Source organism: Thermobia domestica, chromosome 5 (assembly GCF_964235325.1).
Source record: "Thermobia domestica chromosome 5, izTheDome1.hap1.1, whole genome shotgun sequence".
Lineage (NCBI taxonomy): Eukaryota > Metazoa > Arthropoda > Insecta > Zygentoma > Lepismatidae > Thermobia > Thermobia domestica.
The window spans coordinates 235,018,593-235,041,375 of record NC_137458.1 but is presented as its reverse complement, the minus strand read 5'-3'; the positions used below and the strand labels follow the sequence as shown (position 1 = coordinate 235,041,375).

General features: G+C 35.6%; 1 protein-coding gene across 2 annotated transcripts in view; it reads right to left on the bottom strand.

Annotated features, from left to right (window-relative positions):
* Positions 1–22,783, bottom strand: part of LOC145686457 (uncharacterized) — a 114,569-nt gene that overhangs the window by 23,883 nt on the left and 67,903 nt on the right. For both annotated transcript variants that reach the window (XM_081759773.1, XM_081759774.1), the window contains exons 9-10: positions 13,233–13,444; positions 7,222–7,351 (exon numbers count right to left, since the gene is read on the bottom strand). In XM_081759773.1, coding sequence (XP_081615899.1) covers positions 7,222–7,351; positions 13,233–13,444 — 342 coding nt within the window. The remainder of the gene's footprint in view (positions 1–7,221; positions 7,352–13,232; positions 13,445–22,783) is intronic.

Below are 22,783 nucleotides of genomic sequence, written 5' to 3'. Positions count from 1 at the left end.
TATTGCTCCTATGTGGTTAAAAATTATAATCAATTAGACGAAAAATTGTATTTTTGTGTTTCAATTCATGTTTTTCATATACAGCGTGAAAAATATGTTGTTAACCTTACACTGCAGCTTTTTTCACGTATATCGTGAACAATTTCTCTTAGACCTGTTTATATTATAAAGAAAATTTTAAACAAGTAATCTGATATCAAGTAATTTTGAAATCGGCTGTGCTATAATAGAAAATATATTACCTACAACGTTGTACACGACTATAATAATACTACGTCAGTATTGTTTTATAATAATCGGAAACATTAAAATGTTATACACAGTCTAGCGGCCTGTGTGTTTCGGTGCTGGCCTGACCTGACAAAATGGTGTTAAAAGATTTGAGTAATGATCAGCAATACCTTTTGGACATTTGTCGAGCCATTTCAGAAGGCCTGTGTCCGCCAGACCTTCTGAAGGAAAAGCCTGGACCAATTGGCATGTCCCGATGGTTGATGACAGCTTCTCGCATTCTCCGATTAAATATCTGCACTGAAGATCCCGAAAAAGCACTTCGTTGGCTTGCACAGTATGTCAACAAAGTATTTACCCAAGTTTGGTTTGAAATAAAGCGAAATTATTCTCTCTCTCACCAACGGGACGCGACAACATGTGGCTACTCGCTCGATCTGCATTCTTTCTTCCAGAGGAATTAAGAAGAATTCTGTATATTGTGATTACCTGCAGCGCTTACTTTGTCCATCCGGAAAACTTGTTGCTGGCAATGATCACCGACAGAAACCAGAACCTCCAAGTTTTAGGATGGAGAAGAATAAAAGAAGTATCGACAAAGAAAGGGATCAAGTCTACGTGAATTTGTTCTGAAAGTAAACTAACGCAAGTAAATATCATGAAATGACCGATTGTTTCTCAACAGATATCACCAAGACACCATTAACAATTCGAGCCAGATAGAAAAAAATAGTATAACGGTGGCTATAACTTCTGAGGAAATTAGATGTTTTCCGTGCCATACGCAAGCAGTGGAGAGGATGATAAAACTAGTTACAGAAGCGTCAGCATTAGTATGTGGAGCTGATCGAAGAGAAGGATTTATTGTGGCAAAATTAGTCTCTCGAAGAAAAAATGCAAAAATTAAAATCCCAGCAGGACTATCAAATGTAAATTAGCCAAAAAACGGAAGCAAGTGGGTGGGCGGGTGGAACTCAATTTGCAGCCACCTCCTCGTGGTGGGTTCTAAGAAGTTTCGGAGTGTATGTGCCAAGACGAGCTGAGAGATACAAGGAAGGTTTATCAACAATTTTTCGTGACCTATATTCATAATGAGTTTTGAAAACATCAATACAATTTCTTCGTCCAATTCACTATAATTTTTACCCACATAGGAACAATATTGCATCTAACTTTTATCTTGCGTTTTATATTAAGCCTCAGAATGCTTCAGTGTGAAAAAGAACCAAAGGTTATAGCTGTGCAGCACAATTTTCTTCGTAGTGTCGTGCGGGTTGCATAGCTGCAACTATAAAATATTCAAGTCCCATGAGACAAAGGAAGGTGATGACCAAAAAAAATCCAAATTTTATGTGTAGACTACCACTAACACGAGGCAACTTTTCCGCAACCCGGCCAATCGAAATTCCAAAAAAAAATTTTTTGGCCCACCCTAATATAAACTCAATGATCAAACAATAATTTCAACCAAGTTTGTTTTTAATTGTCTAGCAAGCAGTTATACGCATGTACTTGCTTCCAAAATCGGAAAACACAAGTTATAACACTTCAAACTACTACCTTCCCACTGATTGTTTACAGTCTATGATTATGCTTAATAGTTTTTTTTTTCACATGTAGATATATATATCTTCTGATATAAAATTACGGAACAGTATCAGTTCTTTCATTATAAACTAGTTCTGTTAGATTAAGGAAAATAATACTTTATTTATTTAATAAAAAACCATTATCAATCGTACCTGATTCGAATATTTATGAATATCTAATTTTGTCTTATTAAGTATGAAAATTGTATTCGACAACATTAATTTCGCTCCTTCTTAGCACGTTCTTGCCCAGTTCGCAAACATAGAATTTTCCTCTACACAATGGTAAACGTGACAGTTGGTGGCCGACAGAATTGTAGGCATCTCCGTGTGTATACACCTATTCAAATACAGTTAGGAATATTTTGCCGCCGTTTGAAGGTGGCTGCTTAATGGCTAGTAAGAATAACCATTAAATTTTCATGTTTATTATAAGGCTTTTTTTAAAAAATAAATAAATAAATAAATAAAAATCATCCCAAATTTTAATAGCATGAGTTTCGTTTTCAGTGGAAAGTTGCACCTTAATGTTCCTAGTAGAAGAGAGACAAACGGGTTATTTTGATTGGCATTAAAAGCAATGTTGGAGTAACTTGTAGATATGGAGTAACTTCAGTTTGGAAGGAGAGTGTTACACATGATTTTTTTTTCTTTTTGTTTAATGGTTAGATTGACGAAACATTGCTGTGAAAAGCAAAGCCTAATCGACATAAACAACTGAAACGTAAAAATAATCTATGAATGTAATATGCAAATAGACGAGTCGGTTAGTAAATGTAATTGACATGGCGATGTGAGCTTCGAAGAAGAAATATCTGTTTTAAGTAATTTATTTTTCATATATATATATTTCAATTTTGTGTACTTTATGCCAATCTTTTTACCGCAGTACGTATTCAGTGTACGGTAGACCCGGCCTTGACTACAGTCAGCTAGCAAAAGAGTTAAGTTATAGTCTATAAATTTTCTCGTGACTATTTATTAGCACTTAACATTTGCTAGCTAACCTGAACTTTGTTCAGTCTTTTGGTTTTCGGTATCGTTTGATATTTCGGTATAATCGATATTTTTCAATATTCAAAAGGTACCGAAAAAGTCAGTATTTAAATCTCAACAACAAACAACCCTAGAAGATAGTATGAGGTTGTTAAGTTTCCAGACGAGAAATGGAAAAGCAAGATTTTAAAACTCACTTTAAAAATTGCTGTAATCCATGTGAGCATTGTTCCATGAAGTTGACGGTTAGATATTCATTGTTAACACATCGTGGCCTTGGTTTGACAAGGTTCTGACATTTTTGTCAAAATCGAGTTATATACAGTACATGAAACTAGAGATTGAGCTTTATTCACATATATGATTCTTCTTGTTGTGACTTGAAAAGTAGACGGTCTACTAATTTGACAAGGTTCTAACTGCACCTTGAGAAGCAGTAAGTTACAGAAGTATTCCTCTTTTTTATAATTTGCGTGTGTACTTTTATGTTATTTGCCTTACATTAAAGAGATAAATAAAATGTATGACTTATTCAATTAACTTACCTTGAGAAGTAAATAATGATATTTTTCATCCACTATTCATTGTTGAAACAGTGCCATTGTAAAAAGTTTGAATATCCATTTCAACAATAAGCCATTTGAACAAGAAAGAAAATATAAAATAAAAATCGGTACGGATTGCTCCCTTCGAAAGGCTATGAAGTTCCTTCTTTTAAAATTTGAAGTCTCTAGGTTGAAATTTGTAAGAGAAATCGTGAATTTCCGTGAAAGGTAAAACAATACATGAGAAAGATACGAAGACTGTAGTGACATCTATTGGCACAGCTTGCCCGTTTACACCAACCTTAATGTGATACCTACCAATATTTAATTTTCCAATTTCATTTCTCCTTGCAGTGATCCTAGTGTGAATACTCCAAATTAGAAATGTAAGAAAAAAGGTCGAAGGTCTGCTACCTGGAAATGAATGTCATCAAAAGAGCCCACAATGCAGGCAAGGAATATGTGAGCAAGAGGGGAAAGATAGTACGTTGTAAAGAAGAGAAAAGACTAGAAAAAATTGTCAGGCTAGCTGTAGGTAGGAATGTAGCAAGAAAATCAGTGTCGATGAAAGATCTGACATTCTCGTTTTATTCTATTCTTTGAGAAATGCTCACATATTCCTTTTTTTTTTTAATATGACTAGTCGAACTATAACGAAGCGACCTAAAAGAATGTGTGTTCAGAATAATGAAGAGGAACCAAGCAAAAATAGAGACGAGACTGAAAATCCAAAAACAAAGAAAGCTAAACCTCGTAGGAAGTATTTTTTTCATTACTTTTTTAATGTTAAAGGAGAAAAGGTTCAAGTGTGCAAAATACTTTATTTATCGACCCTCGACATATCTCAAAAACCTGTATACTTTAATCTAACAAAAAAGTGTACTTCACCCAAACTCTCATCCCTCCCGAGTTCACATCCTCCCCCCCCCCCGGGTTCTGAATTAAACATTGTCCAGGACATTCCTGTGTTCAGGACATAGATCGCGTACAGAATGCAATTGAAACATCAATTGACAAGTCGGAGTTTTACTCTCCTTTGTGTCTCGTAAGAATATTGAAGAGTGTAGACCAGCACCGAAACTTAGATTTTTTTCTGGGGGGTCAAGCATTAATATTTGGACCCCTAGAAAAACTTGTTTTGGGCCCTCCCGCAAAATTCGAAAATAGCCCCTTCTTCCCATATTTATCTTACTCTTTGTGGGCCCCGGAGCCTCTGGGCCTTCCTGCACGTCCCTGGGCCCGTTTCATACATGACAAATTAATTAAGGGGACAATATTGAAAAATCTCAAAGCCATACGAATAAATATTATTTCTAGGGCCCCTAATAGTAGATATTTTTTACAGAAATGGGCCCACGACTCATTTTTCTTTTATTTACCTTTTGTGTGCTGCTTTATGTAATGTACTGAACCTGTTTGATGCTTCGTTTATAATTTCATGTTTGTATCGTATATGGAGTAAGAAAATTATATCTTAAACTGGGCCCCCTCGAACGGCAGTAAGCTTTCCTGGGGGCACTTGCCCTCCCACAAGTTACGGCCCTGGTGTAGACCCCGTCACAACCCATACTGTGTTATTCAAATGAGGCCGAGTGACCTTAGAAACTTTGGGACGACAGTAAAATTTCTAAATTACAAAACCATTCCATTCACCCAAGTAGCTAACTTGACTTTTACTGAAGAATTCACTATCGTACTATTCAAATCAAACCATGGCAGTTACGAGCCTGTTAATGCAGCAAACATCAAATTTCTAAAGACTCCAAGACAGCAGGTTAAAGGGTAGTAATTTGAAAAAATGAAATGAAATCTTTGAGTTTTACGTCCCACGGTTATGCCGGTTAGGCTAAAGGAGACGGTGATTATGAGAGATGAGTGAAATGGTGGAATGAAGAAAGTGGGAGGAAACGGGAGAACCCCGAGAAAACCCACGAGCACGGTGTTTGTCCACCACAAAGGGTAGTAATTTGAGTTTCACTTGTAATTTGAATGTTTTTGACATTAAACAAAAACAACAAAAGCATTGTGTGAAGTTCTCAGAATTAAAGAAAAAAATACATTAAAGAATCCCTTTTATTCATGCCTCTGGAAGACAGGGAATAAGGTACTGCACTGTTAAACTTGTAACTAGTTTTTGACACATATTTCATGTAATTAAAATATGGATAGTTAATCTACTCAATTGCAGTTACACCCTTATCGTCCTAAGTCATGCCTGTTTTATTATTATTATTATTATTATTATTATTATTATTATTATTATTATTATTATTATTATTATTATTATTATTATTATTAAATTTTGGTTTGACAAGGTTCTATGTGCAGTTAGAACCTTGTGCCTCTGAAAATGATCGTTTCAGTAAGACAAGGTTCTAACTACATTTTACTGATTGTCAAAAACAAAAACAAAACAAAACAAAAAGTCCTATTTCCAACATCAATTATTTAAATGTAGGCAGTTAATCATTGTGTAAAAACATCATAATAATTAGTTTATAAATAAAACAACTATATTCTAATAAAACTTTAAACGCGTTTTTCTCAAAATATAGTCACGTGCAGTTAGAACCTTGTCAAACTAAGGCCACGACATATTAACGTTCTCCCAAAATATATAACAATATCATCCTATCTTTGTCATCAAGGTTGAGATTTTCCACGAAATATTGAAGAAATCACACAGAAAGATAAGACTTGAATTGCTTTTATATATTCAAATGTAAGTAATTCACGCAAATAAACTAACCTTGAAAATTAAAATCCAAACTAAAAACATCTCAGAGGAAGTTCATGAATGAATACAAGAACATTGGTAACAAGATGGGTTGATTTCCCAAAACACGACTACAATTCACATTCAAAGTTAAAGTTATCTGACTTCGGACAATTCAAGACATTCATAGTGATATGTCGAATACTCAGAGGACTGACACTTTCCTCACAATAAAAGGATCTATGCTTATGACCAATATACACAAAACAAAACATTATTGACTACCTTTGCCATGTAAGCACACATACGCTGGAAAGTGGCAGCTAACTGCTTCCATATAGCGGATGTTTCGTACAACTACCAAAGCTGCTGTCAAGACGATTGTTACCGCAGTTGATATAGCTTAACAGGCACGTTTCTTATTCATAATTTCAGTGCTCAACATGACCTGGGAGCTAGTATTATTTCGCAAGGGATATCTACGGAAGAGCAAGACTGTCAAACCAGAGACAAAGGGAAAAGTCTACGAAATTTCGTCGAACAGTGCAAAAGAAAGTAAACCTTTTTCTCTAAAAGACTTTCGTGTGTATCATCAATGCATGGGAAAGTAGCATATAATGAGAGATTAAATAATATACTTCTTATCGAAATTTGCATAAAGAAACTAGTATGTGAAAGTAAACTTGAATACCCGTACAATGTCATTTTTGAATAAAACTTTCAGTGTTTTCCATTATTTGCCGAGGTCGCTCCTAAATATTTTTCTAATAATTTCAGTTTATTATTATCAAAACTGCCAAATTTGTTATTTAATGGAATGTTCAATATTAAACATCACAAATACGTTTTATAGTAGATAAGACTGCTATATAATAATTAGCGTCATGTATATGGTTAACTAAGTAATAACGCCCTAATAACAAATGATGATTACGACATCAAAAGAAATTCCGTACAAAATGATGATACAGTGACACTGAATGTCTATGTTGTTAATTAACATCATGCTAAGAAATTATAAAAGGACTCTATTATTTACAACCTATTCCACATCTGTTCCTACTCCTCGTACAGAGTGGCACAAATCAATATCAATTATCATAATATTCAGAAGAAGCAATAAGAAATCAACCAAATAACTCACTTCGATCGATAGTCGACATCTGCACCTTCTTCGATCAACTTCTCAGCTAATGGTATCGTATCTACCGTAAGATAATTGACATCAACAAGAGGTGGCGAAGTATCTTCATCCTCTGGGTTTACACACATTCCTAATGAAAGCATAAACAATAAGATATGTTTATGAAAGAAATAAACACATTTTAAGAAAGGTAATGTGTTAGCTGCTGAAAAGCTGAAAATAAAGATAACTCTTTTTCTTCCTAGACATATTTACATAAAGTTTCTAAAATAACTAACTCAAGTTACTCTAACACCAAACTGCACTTCAAAAGAAATATTTATAGTCCCTATTATTATTATTATTATTATTATTATTATTATTATTATTATTATTATTATTATTATTAAGTATTCTGCCTCCCGGCAGGTCCTGGGGCTAATAAGGATTTTTATTTTCAATTTTAGATTGGGCCTGGAAATATTTCTTACACGTTTCTCGATCTTCAGCTTCCTCTTTTAACTCCCAATATTTTCTTCTATTTTTCAAATTATCGATTAGTTGTGTTCTTCTTCCTATTCCTCGCTTTCCTTTCATCTTTCTATGGCAGTTTGAAAAACACAATTTCTTAGCAAAATGTGTTTAATCCAATTGGCCTTTCTACGAAGGATGCTGGCTAGAAGTGTCCTCTTCTCTTCTATCCGTTTTAAAACATCTTCATTTGATGCTCGCTCTGTCCATTTTATCTTCCCCGTTTTCCTCCAACACCACATTTCGAAGCTCTCTAAATATTTCTTCTCTAGATTCCGTAATGTCCAAATCTCTGAACCATACAGTTCAATGTTTCATATACAACACTTGACCAACTTCTTCCTAAGTCCAATATTGAGCCTGCTAGCTAAGAGTGACCTTTCCCTACTGACTTTTTTCTTTCAACTAATGTGGTCATTGATGTCAAACATCCACTTCTTCAACTAAAGTAAAATTCTGTTGGATATTACGCAGCACGCTGTTCAAACGGAACGGAACGACACAGGGAACGTGCACATTTTTATGTAAGGGAACCTAGAACACCTCACATTAATTTACAATTCTGTAGTGGTTGATATGGTGAGGGCCCAAGGGAACAGGCTGCTTAACTGGACGTTGATTTTTCATTTAACATAAGAAGCCTTACCAATGTGAAGTCCAAACAGTTGGTATTATTGAAAAAATTCAAACATTTTAGATTGAGAAGAACCATCTATTAACAACTTTTCTCTCTTTCCATTTTTTCGTATTTTTACTTATAATGGAGTTGGCCTATGGCCCTGGACTTTTGATACATTCTGTATATTCGTACTTAAATAATTATGTAACTAAATATTTTTACTATTCTCAAAACCCATTTTCCTATGAATAATATATAGTCTCTTTAATTTGAAAAATAATGTTACTGTTACTTTTGTATGTAATTCATGTGAAAATTTAATACTTGGCTGCTTCAATAAAATTTAATACTATACTACACTGCATCCCATGGAAAGCAAATCAATTCGAACTAGATCTTGTGTCCATTCTCATGTATTTTGCACATAAGAATGAAAAAGGAACGTCCTTCCTTGTTACATCAGTTGCAAAAAATAGTTTCTGCAACTATAGTTTCTCAGTGTCTATGTAGTACTGAGTCCGTAGAATAAATAATTTCTAACATCTGCAACACTATATTATTATATTATCGGCCGTGTATTTCAATTTGCTGTTCGAGTTCGACCGCAGTTTATGGATAAATTTCATAAGTTGCACTCTTCACGTAATTTTTCAGATAAAACTCATATACCACTAAGTCTGATGACAGTTTGCTACACATTCTTCTCTGAACAATTTCAGGTACGTCCTGATGTATAGTAATTTCCTAATCGAAAGAAACAATATTTATAGTTATAGATAGTTAACTACTAACAGAACTGGCTCCAATACACTCACGTACAAAATAGCGTTCATAATGTTTTCAAATGTGTCCAGACCCACACACGGGTATTCATAATCGCACATCAAATACCGATTTTGTTCTCAGGTCCAGCTAAAGCAGTAAAAGTGCAATTTCTGTGTACCAGGATATAGCGCTCTGAATATTAACATACGTTGAAAGGAAATAACTGTACCTGACAATGTACTGCAGTACAATCTAATGTCATCTCTGATCGCATTCATTAGTCAACTGAAATATGTTACATCTTCCTCCTTAAACATTTGCATTACTGTTATATGATTTCATAATTGTGCGACTACGGCATGCCTACTGGGATAAGTTTCGCTTTGTACTTCGAGCTTCTTAGAATCCTTTCTCTAGGATGTCAACCACTGACGATTTTAGATTTTCTCCTGAGGGACTTTCAATACACACAAAGTTAATGCAGTACTGCGAAAATGTTGGTAAGTCATGTTGATCACAATCAGAAATATGTCCAGGGTAAAATTTCGTACCTCCGGTAGTGAGGGGAAGGGATTTCCCTGGCCCACTCCCAAAAATAATAACTGATGTCCATAACAATAAGTGTCTAAGTATATAACTATTTCTTTCGGAATTGGTTACTGATCCTTTTCACGCCACTTCTTCAACTACTATTAAAAAATATATATATAAATATTTTTTAAAAAAAGTTTAACGTCCTACAATTATGCTCTTTAGGCTAAAGGTGACGGATGATTAATGAAAGTGAATTACTATGAAATTAAATTTTTGTATCTCCCAGCGGGAGTCGAACCCGGGACCACATGCATCAAAGGCAAACGCGCGAGCCGACCAGCAGGGAAGACTCAACAACTAGTAGGTCAGATATGGTGGTACGGGTCCTCACTTTTTCACGCCATTACAGTACAATTTTATATATATATTCTAAATGATTATTTTTGCCTTTTTTCCCTTTTACAAAGGCAATTGCACTAGATTGTTTATTACTGAATTAGATTAAATTACAAATGATTACAAAATCTTAGAAGTAATTCTTCTCTATATAAAAATCTTTAAAAAAGGCTGAAATATGCTTTTTCCACTGCTGTTTGAATCATGAAAACTGACCAATAAATACGGAAGGTATGTCATCAAGTATATTTATAGAATCACACAAAACAAATAAAAATAATAGAAAATCAGAGTTTGAAACAGCAAAACCTCCGGCTGATTCTGGGTACAACCCTATCTTTTTACTTCGTGTCGCCGGTGGTTTTTCGATGTATCCAGAATCCAACAGTTTTTCTTCCTTTCTCTGACTTTTATTTGAACTGCTTCTGCTGCTGGTGCCTCTCATCCTTTTGTTTTCTCTTCGTTGCGTCATCCATCTATTCTCTAGTAACAGTAGAAAGCTTTCTTCTTTGACTTCTCAATGTTGTGCTGATGCTGGCCAGACCTTAGGAGATAGCCGACCCCACTGCCTTGATGAATTTTCGTCATGCCTTGTATATATAGTTACAGTTTGTGTAATGAATGTACTTGTGAGAACTTTAAAAATATTATATACGACTTTTAGATAGTATGTGGGACGCGGTGGCGCAGTGGTAGAGCGTTCAAATCTGGTGCACGGGGTCCCAGGTTCGATCCCCGTTCGCGCCAACTGAACTTTGTGGTAAACAAACACCGTGTGCGTGGGTTTCCTCGGGATTCTCCTCCCACTTGCTTGATTCCACCATGCTCATACATTTCTCATCATCATCGTCTCCTTTAGCCTAGCCGGCATAATCATGGGACGTAAAACTCAAAGATTTCATTCCATTTTTTAGACAGTATATTAAGGTGAAATAATTATAGAATAGTGTAAAATATTATTTCGTAATCTGTTATTATGTTAAAAGTTGTTGTTAAGAGGAGATTATAAAAAAAATAGAAATTCACATGTAAGTAACATGATGCAAGTAAATGACGTAAAAATTAAAAAAAAAAAAGGCGAAAAATTTAAAATCTCAATCGAAGGAACATTGAAGAGAGTAACATGTGAATACTGTCACAGAAGTTTATGCTGACTCAGATCGTCACCACAATAGCACTTGTAGTTGAGTTCAGCTGCACTACACTAGTCTTTATATAAGTACGAATTTTAGTTCCAGCGATTTCCGCTACCCATTTTCAGCTACCTTTTGAAATTTCTCTCGCACACGAATCTCATTTGCTTCACATGATCTTACACACACAAAAAAGGCTCTTAACACATACACAAGGTTCCCACTCATTTTCCAAGATCAAATTCCCTGACTTTTCCAGGTTTTCCAGGTCACTTCTCAGAAATTTCCAGGTACATCATTTTGTAGCACATATTTGTACCAATGCATAGAAAAATAGAATTTGCACATGAAGAAAAAGAAACAAAACTTTTTTTAATTATGAAATGTCCCCTACCAAATAGCCGGATAAGGCAAAAAGTGAAATCTCGTAACTTAAAAAAATATGAAAATAACCTGTACGCTATTTATGTACATTTTCTGGTCAATAATGTTACCCATGAATTTATGAAAGTGCAGAATGCATTAGAAATGCAAAAGTCAAACATATTCATGCATTAACCCAGGAAATGCCCTGTTATATATATATATATATTTTAAAAATGGAAATATTAAACCACTGGCTCCAGTAGCAAAAGTTACCACCTCTTTCAAGCATTTGTTATTACATAAGAAATGCCTGCTGTAGCTAAATGAAATTTAAACAATAAATTATGAAATTCCCTGACTTTTCTAGGTTTTCAGACATTTTAGTGAAATTCCCTGACTTTTCCAAAACCTTTCAGTGCTAAGCTGGATTCCCTGACTAATCCAGGTTTTCCAGGTGAGTTGGAATCCTGCATACACAAGACTCTCTTAAATTTCTTTTACACAGTTCTTACATAGAAAATGCATTCTTCAAAATTCTTACACACAAAGTTTCTCTTAAACTTCATGGATATATGTGACATATCCATGATTATAATGGACATATATAATTTATTATATTATTAAAATGTAATTTTTAATATATGAGGGCAATTCCAAAAATAAGGTGACCATATATAATATATGCGAAATACATTACGGCCCAGGAATCCTTTCTTCAATTGCGAACCATTTAAGAAGTCCCTTAGTTCGGGAGCTATATTCAACGATAACGTGTGTTTATATTGTTTATTTTACTTAGTATTCAGGGCAAAAATGCTATTTTAACAAGCACTAGCTACATATTAGAAAAAGAAGAAAAAATTATATAATTAATGTCATGAATAATGTTGATTTGGTAACGTTTATTTGTCTAGGTCGTGCTATGTAACCTATGGTAATGCTATGTAGAAATGTTTGTTTATTCGTTGTTATGACAGTGATCCGGTTACTAAGGTATCAGTTCCGTTACCAGGTATTTGTTTATATATAATTATCAATATATAATTCAACAAGATATCGTATATCATAAACTTGTCTCGAATTGCTGTTAAACAATAATTATTGCGAAATATATTGATTTTTAAGTGACTGAAACTAGTGTAATCCTTAAATAATCTTCGTAGTAAGTAGTAAATAATTTTGTACAGATTATACTACGAGGTTTTAATGAAACGAACAAAGGTCTCGTTATACGTGTCTCTACAATATGTAGTTTTTTTTTATTTTTTATTTATTTATTTTTTTTTTTAATACAGCTTTTGGTTGTCTCTTAATTGTAAGATTAATAAGTTGAATCTCGTTCGGAAGATAATGGAACGTCGTATTACATATTTTATCACACGACACTTTTATTACATATTTATCTTTCATAATTTCGCATATTTATTTATACTGACAACTAACTGTTCTTTAAAGAAAATAACTAAAGTATATGTTATTACTGTAAATCACATAATGGTGAAATAGAAACAAAATCTCAATATTACGAACAATTCCAATGTTTCGGACGAGGTTATCCTCTTTACAGGTTTCTCTAATGACACTCATATACTATCCAGTAACATGATAAACAATAAATAGATCCAATAGCCATTTTATTACTATTATCAAAAATAAGAATTTATATAATTGCAAATACGATACATTACCTGCCTCCATTAACGAAGGAAACCAATCCATAAAACCACCCTTGTCAAACGGGCGCCGAGAATTGGTCTCGCTAAAAAAAGACTCTGTGGCATATTCCACAGGAAGGCAACGATAAATCAAGTTGGTCCTATAAGAGGAGCACCAGAGAGACCTATACAACGAGACTGTTCTGTCATGTTTTGCATCAAGAACAAGTTGTAAACATTCCTTCCTGAGAAAGAAAAAGATACCATTATTAGTATTTCTTATAATAAGATGAGACTCGGGTTCGATTCCTGGTGGGAACTTATGTAGTTCAGATCCCACGCTCACGTAGGTCCATGTCTCATACAGCTTGGCTGCTAAAAGGGTCGCTAAATTCAACTACTATAATAGGATCCTTTTTCAAATTGTTTTGACTAATTTACGAATAAAAATAACGACCACAAAGTAACGAATAATTTGCAGTTGCAAAGTAGTATCTAGCCGGGACAGAGACGTTCCTATCGATGTGTACTACTGTTATCACATGAGACGGAAAACTCATTATTTTCATTTAATTTTGAATTCAGACTCAGATATTTTATGCCTATACAATTTAAACAAACTAGGTGAAAGATATTTACACGTTGTATGGTTGTATTCATTGTACCCAGCAGAATTTCACAAGTATTTATTTTAATGGTCTAACATTTCCTTATGTTTGAATGGTAAAATACACCCTAAGCTAAGTAGTGTGCAACCATGTTGGTCCAATTTTGAAATAAACTAATAACTCAGCAGATTACCATACGTTCTGGAATTCCGGATTACAACATATCTTCAAAATATGACATACAGTACATAACTCCTTTCAAACTTGGGTATTCAATCAGATAAAAGGGAGAATTCAGAGATATTCTGAGTAATGAGGACGACTGCTGAGAAGATATCTGGAAGCTAACCTCGATACTGTGAAAGAAGGGTGGAGATTGTTTGTATCAGAATACTTTACTTAGTATTTACAAACGTGATAGGTCCACTTCACTCATAACAGGCCAATATTCCTCCTGTCTGGATTTTACTGCTGTCACTGTACACTCTTATTTCTAATTAATCGCCAAAATGAGGAAGAGAGGGAGCCTGCAAATGTCGTGTTTTAGTTGTTCAAAAAGAATATCGTGTTCTTAATTCCATTTAAATTTTGAATTAGGTGTCGCCAAATTCTGTAAAGGTTCTATTTTAATTGTAAAATCCTTACTATGTGTTCTTAAGTAAGAACATAGGCCAATGAAACTTTTTAAAATTCTCTTGGTAGTACACTTCTAAAAATCTCTAATTTTCTTTCCTATCTTACGTGAAATTTTAATAATCACCAGAAACGAGATATCCAAGAACATCTAGCTGTTGGTAACACAAATGCGTCTTCTTAAGAGAAGCACGAAAGTCGTACTTTCGTAGTTTTTGAAATAATAGTTCTAAATCTGCTAGTTGTCGCTGAAATTTATAACTCCCTATCACAATGTCGTCAGTGAATGAAGTTATTCTGTCTGGTAGTCCCTCTAAAATCATTCTTGTCACTATGCTTTAGGCTTGCGCACTTGTACAGTGGCCGTTCGTACGATTTTCTGGCGTGGTTGAGTTCAAAGGGCAGATACCGATGGCTCTTATGGTGAAGCAAGATCTGATGGTGGTTATGTAAGAAGTCCAAGGTGGTTATGTAATTTTTATCTTTCAGAGAGTTTAAAACATCATCTGTAAATTGAAACGGAACAGAGAATACTGAGTGTAACTATTACAATTTTGGAGGTTAAGAACGATGCGAAAGTCGATTGTTCTGGGCTTCTTTATAAGAATCAACGGAGATCTGAAACTATTATCGTCTGTGGGCCTTATGATTTTAGCATTAATAAGTTCTTGTTTTTGCTTATCGACTTGATCTCGAACGTTAATTGGTATAGGTGGTGATCGATCATTAAATGAGGCAGACTTATGTTAGAAATCTTTATTTTATTTAACAAAGCCCCTAAAATGTCCGATATCATCTGAAGCGAATGTGAAAACGTCTGTTCTTGTATAACAACTCATGAGTGGCTTGTTTTTGAAATTTATTCAAATTCGGATTAATATCAAAAATGCCTTTTTTAAAAAAAACCTTGTAGTTTAAGCGATGATCAATTTCTTCTTGTATCGTGAAGTGTTGTGCCTTTTCTACGGAAGATGGCGTTTCCATAGCATTAAAAGAATATTCGTGCCCTACTTCAAGATCCGCCACTTGCGTGTTCTTGTTTATAGTGATAGGGTGGCTGTTAGGATTAGTAACCAGTATAATCATGTTATTTGTATCAATTTTCTGGTCAATGGCTCTTAACTTTTGCTTCTCGAGCAATCCGGAAAGTAACGACACAAAGAAAGATTCTTTGTTAGCAACTTTTTCTTTACTGTAACTGGAATTAGTGTGTGAGCTCGAGAAGGAAGAATAATGTATTTAGTAAGAAAAACAAGTTTGCTAAGTTTGCTTGATGATATGTGTCGCGTGCGCTGATGAAGTATTTTCTTCCTTCTCTGCAGGAAGTGTTGGTTTTCGTGGATTCTTGAAGAGAGAAATAATGTTTCTATTTAAATCAACCATTGCATATACATGTTTCAGTAGATCTAATACTGAATGGTTGGATTGGTTGATTTCTCGATTATTCGAAAATAATGAGAAAATGTTGTGTGACCAATCTTAATAATTAATGCTATGTATTTTAAATGGAGAACTTTGTTAGATATTCCCTTCACTGATGTATTCAATGGTAATAATTGAATGCCAGAAGGTAGGTCGTTGAAGGCCACATCGATCTAATGTTTCCTGTCTCAATTAGGACCGTTTGTCGTCCTAATTTAGTAGTTATATATAAAACAGGGTGTCTACTAACATTACAAAATGAAATTTCGTGACCTTTTCTTTCCCAAATCATAAAATTTCCTAACATTTTCAAGAGCGAATTAAGCCGAATTTTCATCCATGCGATAGAAACGTACTTTGCTTGCAATTTGGCAGTGTCTAAAGCCGACCATAGACATTTTGGTGGTGAATTTTGACGTTTTATAGAACAATATTTTTGCAATCTATACTTACATTTGTACAGTTAAAAAAATCGTGACCTAAAAGCTAAATTTCTTGACTTTCATGACCGTTTTCTGATTTCGTGACTTTCGTGACCGATAAACACCCTGTAAAATTGATTTACTGTGATCACCCTCCAAATTAAAGTTTCATCGACGATCCGTCAACGTTGTTGATTAGTGGTCTACGAGAGGAATTTCATAATTTACATTGTCCGAATTACGATTAGTAATCTCATTTTATCTTTATTAAAATTTGGAAGTTTTTGACTATTGTGCCCCTTTATAATGGGCGGCCTGACGTTTAAAACAGCTAGAAACACTGTGCACGCACTTTCGACAGATTGCACAGACCAATATTTGATCATCAGCTGAGGCCTGTTGACTATTTTGTGATGGTTGCTGCTTATTGCAATAAACAGAAAGTTATTAAAATTACACTTTCTATTTGTTACAAAATAATACAAATATTATTTAAAAAGTAGTTAACAAGGAGCCAAGACAACATGATAAGTCATCAATTACTGTTGAGTTAATTTTTCTAGACACTGCCTTAACCTAGATTTTTGGGTAATTCATATTGTGGCCTCACTGTAATTTCAATTGATGGCAACATTGAAAATTCTTCCGATTCGTATTTTTGAGTGTAGAATAACATTATTACTGTAGTAAGTAATTATCTCTTTCCACTTAGGAAATCGGGCAAAAGAAAAATGTTTAGCTTTTAGCTTTTTAATATTATGTTCCCTTAACTTGTAGGCCCCCTACGAAATTATGAATATAACGTCATTATGTGGGGCGATCAAACACTCATGTTTCTTTATCATATCACACAATCTGGTCCAATTCTGATCAATTATACTTCCATGGAGGTCCAACGAGTTCAGTTGTTAGCCATTTAAAAAATATGCATATTATACCATTACGTGCACCGTTCAAACTCTGATTATCGAAGATTAATCTCGATCAAAGGATTAGGTTCAATTTCCATTAAATTTGTTTTGCATGGGGCTGAAGAAATTAATTAGTTAACTCACTACAAATATGCGTGGTAAACCAACGATCAAAGAATCTGGCAAATTCCGATCAATTTTTCTTCCTAGGGGAATTACAGGATACCTCGTTAAATATTTTACAATATTATCTGTGTTGTACAATGTTATCTGTTTTACAATATTCCTGTATGATGGCAAGGCAATCAACTCTGATGAATTTGCTTACGTGAGGGGGGAGGGCTAACCCAAGATTAACACGCTAGCTCCAAAATAAATTACACTTCTTTATGAGTGGCGATCAAACGCTGACTGTTGGCGATCAAAGTGATAACATGACGGTTAAACGGTCTGGTCTTAATTCTCATCAATTTTGATTCCAAGCTTCTTAAACCCCCTACTAAATATAACTATTATGTCACTACGCCTAGTGATCAAACGCTGATTGTTATCTATCAATCGCGATCAAACAATGATCAAACGCTCTGGCCAAATTTTCATATATTTTTTTTCTCCATGGGGCCGAACTCCTTACAAGTTATACGTATTATGTCACTAAGCATGGCGATCAAACGATATTAGCGATCAAACGATCGGGCCCAATACCGATCAATTTTGCTTCCATGGGCGAACAAGCTAACTTGTTAACTCATCATACAAAATTTTGCGTATTAAGTCACTACGCGCGGCGATCAAACAATAATTGTTGACAAACAAATGAAATCAAACAACGACTAAATAATCTGGCTCAATTCGGATTAATTGCACTTACACGAAGGGCTAATAGGTTAAATTGATAACTTCAACAATTATGCGTATTACGTCACTACGCGTGGCAATCAAACGACCATTGTTGGCGATTAATCGCGATCAAACGACACTCAAACAATCTGACTCAATTTCAATCAATTTTACTTCCATGGGGCCGAACAAGTTAGCCTGTTAACTTTCTACAAATTACGATTATTACATCACTATGCGTAGCGATAAACGCTGACATTTAGTGATCAAATGATCTAGATCAATTCCGATCAATTTTGTTTACATAGGGCGAAAAGATTAACTTGTTAACTTTCTGTAAAAAATGTGCGTATTACGTCACTACGCATAGGATCAAACGCAAATTGTCTGTGATCAAAAGTGATCAAACAATTGACCCATTCTTATCAATTTTGCTTTCATGGGAGGGTTAACTGGTCATCGGTGATTTTGCCCTTTCCCAACTCACGACAGCTTCTAACTAATTTCATTCTTGACTAGTTTCAATAAATATGAATACTACACCGCAATTTCGTAATTTGCAGATATTTTAGTTCATACTTTAGCACTTTCATTTAAAATTGTTTTATAAAGTGCAGAAGCAGTAAGTACTATTTTTTTTCTCTTTTTATTTAGAGGTGAAGCTTGTGTCTTCATTTTGAAGCATTTCTCGTCCACTGTAGAAAATCTTTCTGATGTTCCAACTCAACAAAGAGTATTTAACTAATAACTATAAATGTAAATAATGTAAATATATTGTTTTTCATCCAGTGTTTTTTCTTTCTTTTTTTTTTTCGGAAAGTAATTTACAGAATGTATATGGTCTTCATGGAAATTTCTGCACTGCGTTCTTGAGGGTGTAAGAGCGCATTACAGAATAATCACATAATCCTCATATATCAACATCACTAGCACTCGTTTCCTCATTTCTTTCTATTTCACTCTTTTCCTCTCTATTGTCTACCAATATTTCTGGTGTTTTAACCTACTCTATACCAACAATTGGTGACTGGTTCCTCATTAATGGTAGTCATAAGCGTTATAGTGGTGATTTTTCAGACGATTTCTTATCGAAAACTTTTCTGTTTCTGTATCTGATAAACGATTTCTTCTTTTACTGTGGATCCAACTGACTGCAGAGAAGGTTCTTTCTGAAGCAACACATGTAATTTGAACACTAAACCCTTATTTATGCAAAGCGATTATCACACGAGTCAAGGAACATTAAGTGAAAGTGTTATTTATTTACTGTGACAAATAAACTAATTGTTCCTTGACTAGCATGACAATTGTGTTGCACAAATAAGGCATAAGGATACGAATGGCGACACTCGTTAATTCAGTGTTGTTTCGAAACCCTTCCCACCAAAGTAGTGAGCTCATTTATTGTTGTTCTTTGAAGTTTAATGTTCCTTTTCAGCATCGACGGCGCGAGAGACCCGAGTTCGATTTCCGGCGGAAACTCATGTATTTCGGATACCACGTTACGCTGTACGTCCACATATCACAAAGCCGCACTGCCGAAAGGGACGTTAAACTCTAATCCATCCGTCCTTTTCAGCATCGACGTGAACCTTTAGTTTAAGGTGGAATTCGAATCACTATAATACGTTCTAATTTTAGTACTTTCCTACCGGGAATGGAACCCCGTAAAACAAAGGCGCTCACGCTAGCTACGAGCCGGCGATGAGAGATAGTAAACTCATTTTTATACACTATCTCACAAAAAATCCTTGCTCATATTCCTATCTTTTTTTATAATCAGTCAAATGTGCTCTCAGCCAAACAGTGTTTAATAGGGTAGAGTGTTTTGCACTTTTGTTGGAAATTCGATGACGGCTAATGCGGAAAAGGTGCCATTAGTGGCACCGACCTTACTGATTTTTTTTAATTTTATTTTTCTTTTTAATTTTTTTGGACAACCCTTTACCCTGCCCCAACGGACTTAAAGTTGTTTAGTGTTTGGTTAGGCAACACGCACAACACCAATGACAGAAAAGCTACTTGTGGTCATTTTTAGAGTTACCTGATGGCTATAATACAATTATTTTATTTAAAGAAACTTGTAGCAATGCCAGTAAATAATTTTAAAATGTTTATGAGTCAAAGTACAGCCATATTAGCTCAGTTGTTAGAATTAATGTCCAGATTTTGTTTCGAATGCCACGTTAACGATTATTATAGGCATAGCCCTTGATATAACACGATTTTCTTTGTGCAACTCTTCGCTTATTTTGCCCTGTACGCAAAATAACCCAGAACTCACCACGGGGAGGTTGTTGCACATCGAGTTCCGCCCACCCACCCTCCCAGTAGGCAAACGTTGACATTTGACCTTAGATCACGTAGTGCTTCTTGGTCTCGAAGCGAGTCATTCTTGTTCTAGACTTCAGTTTGGCTCTAACGCAGATATCTCTTGCGTTCTGGTCGCACTTTTTCGACGCTGCCTCGGACACCAGCTTCACTGTGCGTTCCACAGCTTGACTATGGTAAGGGAATGTTGTTGTTAGAGTAGCTGAAGTTCGGATGTTTTCTTCAAGCTGCTGATCCGTTACGTTTCGTGTGATTGGCGGCTCTGTTAGACATTTAGGCCAATTAATCATGTCGTAGTAATTTTCAGCTGTAAAGTTTAATTTCGGAACAATGAAGTCACGTGGGTGGCTTGATCTCGGAGTCTTCTGGCTGCGGCACTTTTTTATCCTTCACCAGCCTAACGTTCAAATGCGGATTTTCATCTGCTGTCATTGCTATCAGCAGGTTTTCATGATGAGCGTAGTATCCGTTTGTTTGTAGAACAGAATGAACAATGTGTTGTAGATTTTCTGGCAGAAAACGTGATAGCTTAACTATGCTAAACAGATGCATGGCGCCCATTTCGCACGAAGGATTTCGTCGTATTGAAAACCAGGCGGCAGCGTATACTTTAACAATGTACTAGCAAAGTAGACACAAACTTGAACTAGGTTTATCAGTACTGATGTTGTGGCGAAGCATTCTACAGGCCAATGTAAGCCATCGTGAATGTGATAGTGGTCCTGGTTTTCTGTTTGCTAGATCGGTAGCACACATTCCTGTAGCAACAGCCTTACAAATTTCAAAGAGAGGTCGCTGCTTAAACCATCTGGTTTTCCATTTCAGACACCCATTCAACGGGAATGGGTGTAAAGGAGACGATCGGTGAACGTTCACAATCCTTTAATTTCTTTCCGATGGGGCCGGAAAAAGTGTTGGGTCCGGTCGTCCCACCATCCAATTCGGTAACCAGGTGTCGAAATGGCAACTCGTTGATATGAAGAAGGCAAATGAGATGCTACAGTTCCTTTCCTAGGGATCTTTGTATTTGACTTATCACGCCGTTATCCCATCCTGTGTTCGTGGCTTTACCATTGCTGCCGACTACTCAAGACTTGACCCGTCGTACTGGTTCTTCTCTAAAAGTTCCAATATAGAGTCGGCAATATCCTTGCCAGTGCCTCACTTAGGTGTGGCATGACCCAAGTATTCTGAACCGGGCTCCGATAGAACTGTGATATACTTTTCTGCATCCTCTCGTCTTCGTAATTTCCTGTTAATTTTTTCTTGCACAAGAGTTGCATCATTTTTTCCGTTAAGTAGATACTTATAATCGCCCGGCCTAGGTGAGCCTTTTCTCTCTGGATCTTTTCACCCAGTTTATTTTTTCCTCTTCGTACCTTAAATCTGTTAACAACAAGATTTTTGTCCTCTGGCGTTACGAGTCTCGCGTCCTGAAGTACGGCAGAAGCGATCAAAGCAACGTCTGTCTGTCTTAAGCTCCAGTTCTAAACGCTGCCTCTGCTGTATTTTGAAGACAGATGGGCTTTAGGCTGTTTCCTTCTTGGTCGCGCCTCGAAGTCAAATCCCGACGTGCTTTCCGATTCAACAGCTTCGCTGGATTCCCCTGACGACGCCAGTATCTTTGATCTGTGCCTATGCCTAATCCCACTAGTTGATGGACTTGCTTCAACACTTCCAGCGTCTTTCTTGGTTGTCTGCCCCTTAAATCTGCTCACTTTACGCGAAAACATCTTTGACAGTGATTTGCTTGTTCGGACGTCAATGTTACCAATGCTTATTTTCCGTGATATTCTCTGGTCCAAAAGAAACTTGAATTCTCGTTTTGGTATCTTGCGTGTCCTCTCACAGTTGCAATCTTCGGCGGTTTTACATTTGCAAGACGCAATATCAAAATGAGACTTTTCCGCGTGTGCCACAAAACCTGCACGAAGTGTTGCTTCTTGTCCTTGTCGACTGAAATGTTTTTCCTTGGTGCGACACATATTACAAAATGTTTTCAGCATGTCAAAAGCTCTCTTTTCTGTAACCACAGGAATGCTTGCTTTACGCCAAATATGTACAACTCTTTGTCCAACTAGTTTACAAATGTCAGTCCCTGATAATTTAGTTACACTTTCGTCAGCACTTAAACCACTTCGAAACCAATGATAATGTCGCATAACGTCAGCGTACGTGGGTAACTGCACTTCACTCATTTCACTTGGAGTGTCAAATAAGCCTCGTTTCACACTTTCCCACGTTGGTCTGCTATGAGGCATTTTCTTCATCTTGCTTTCCATTGCTTTCGAACTTGGAAACCAAAGTATACAAAATGTCTCTGAATCGTATCGCACTAAGAAGACTATAACTTTAGGTACAACGCACAAACTCTCTGTCTTAACAGAAACAGTAGCGAACTAAAACAGTTGAAGCTT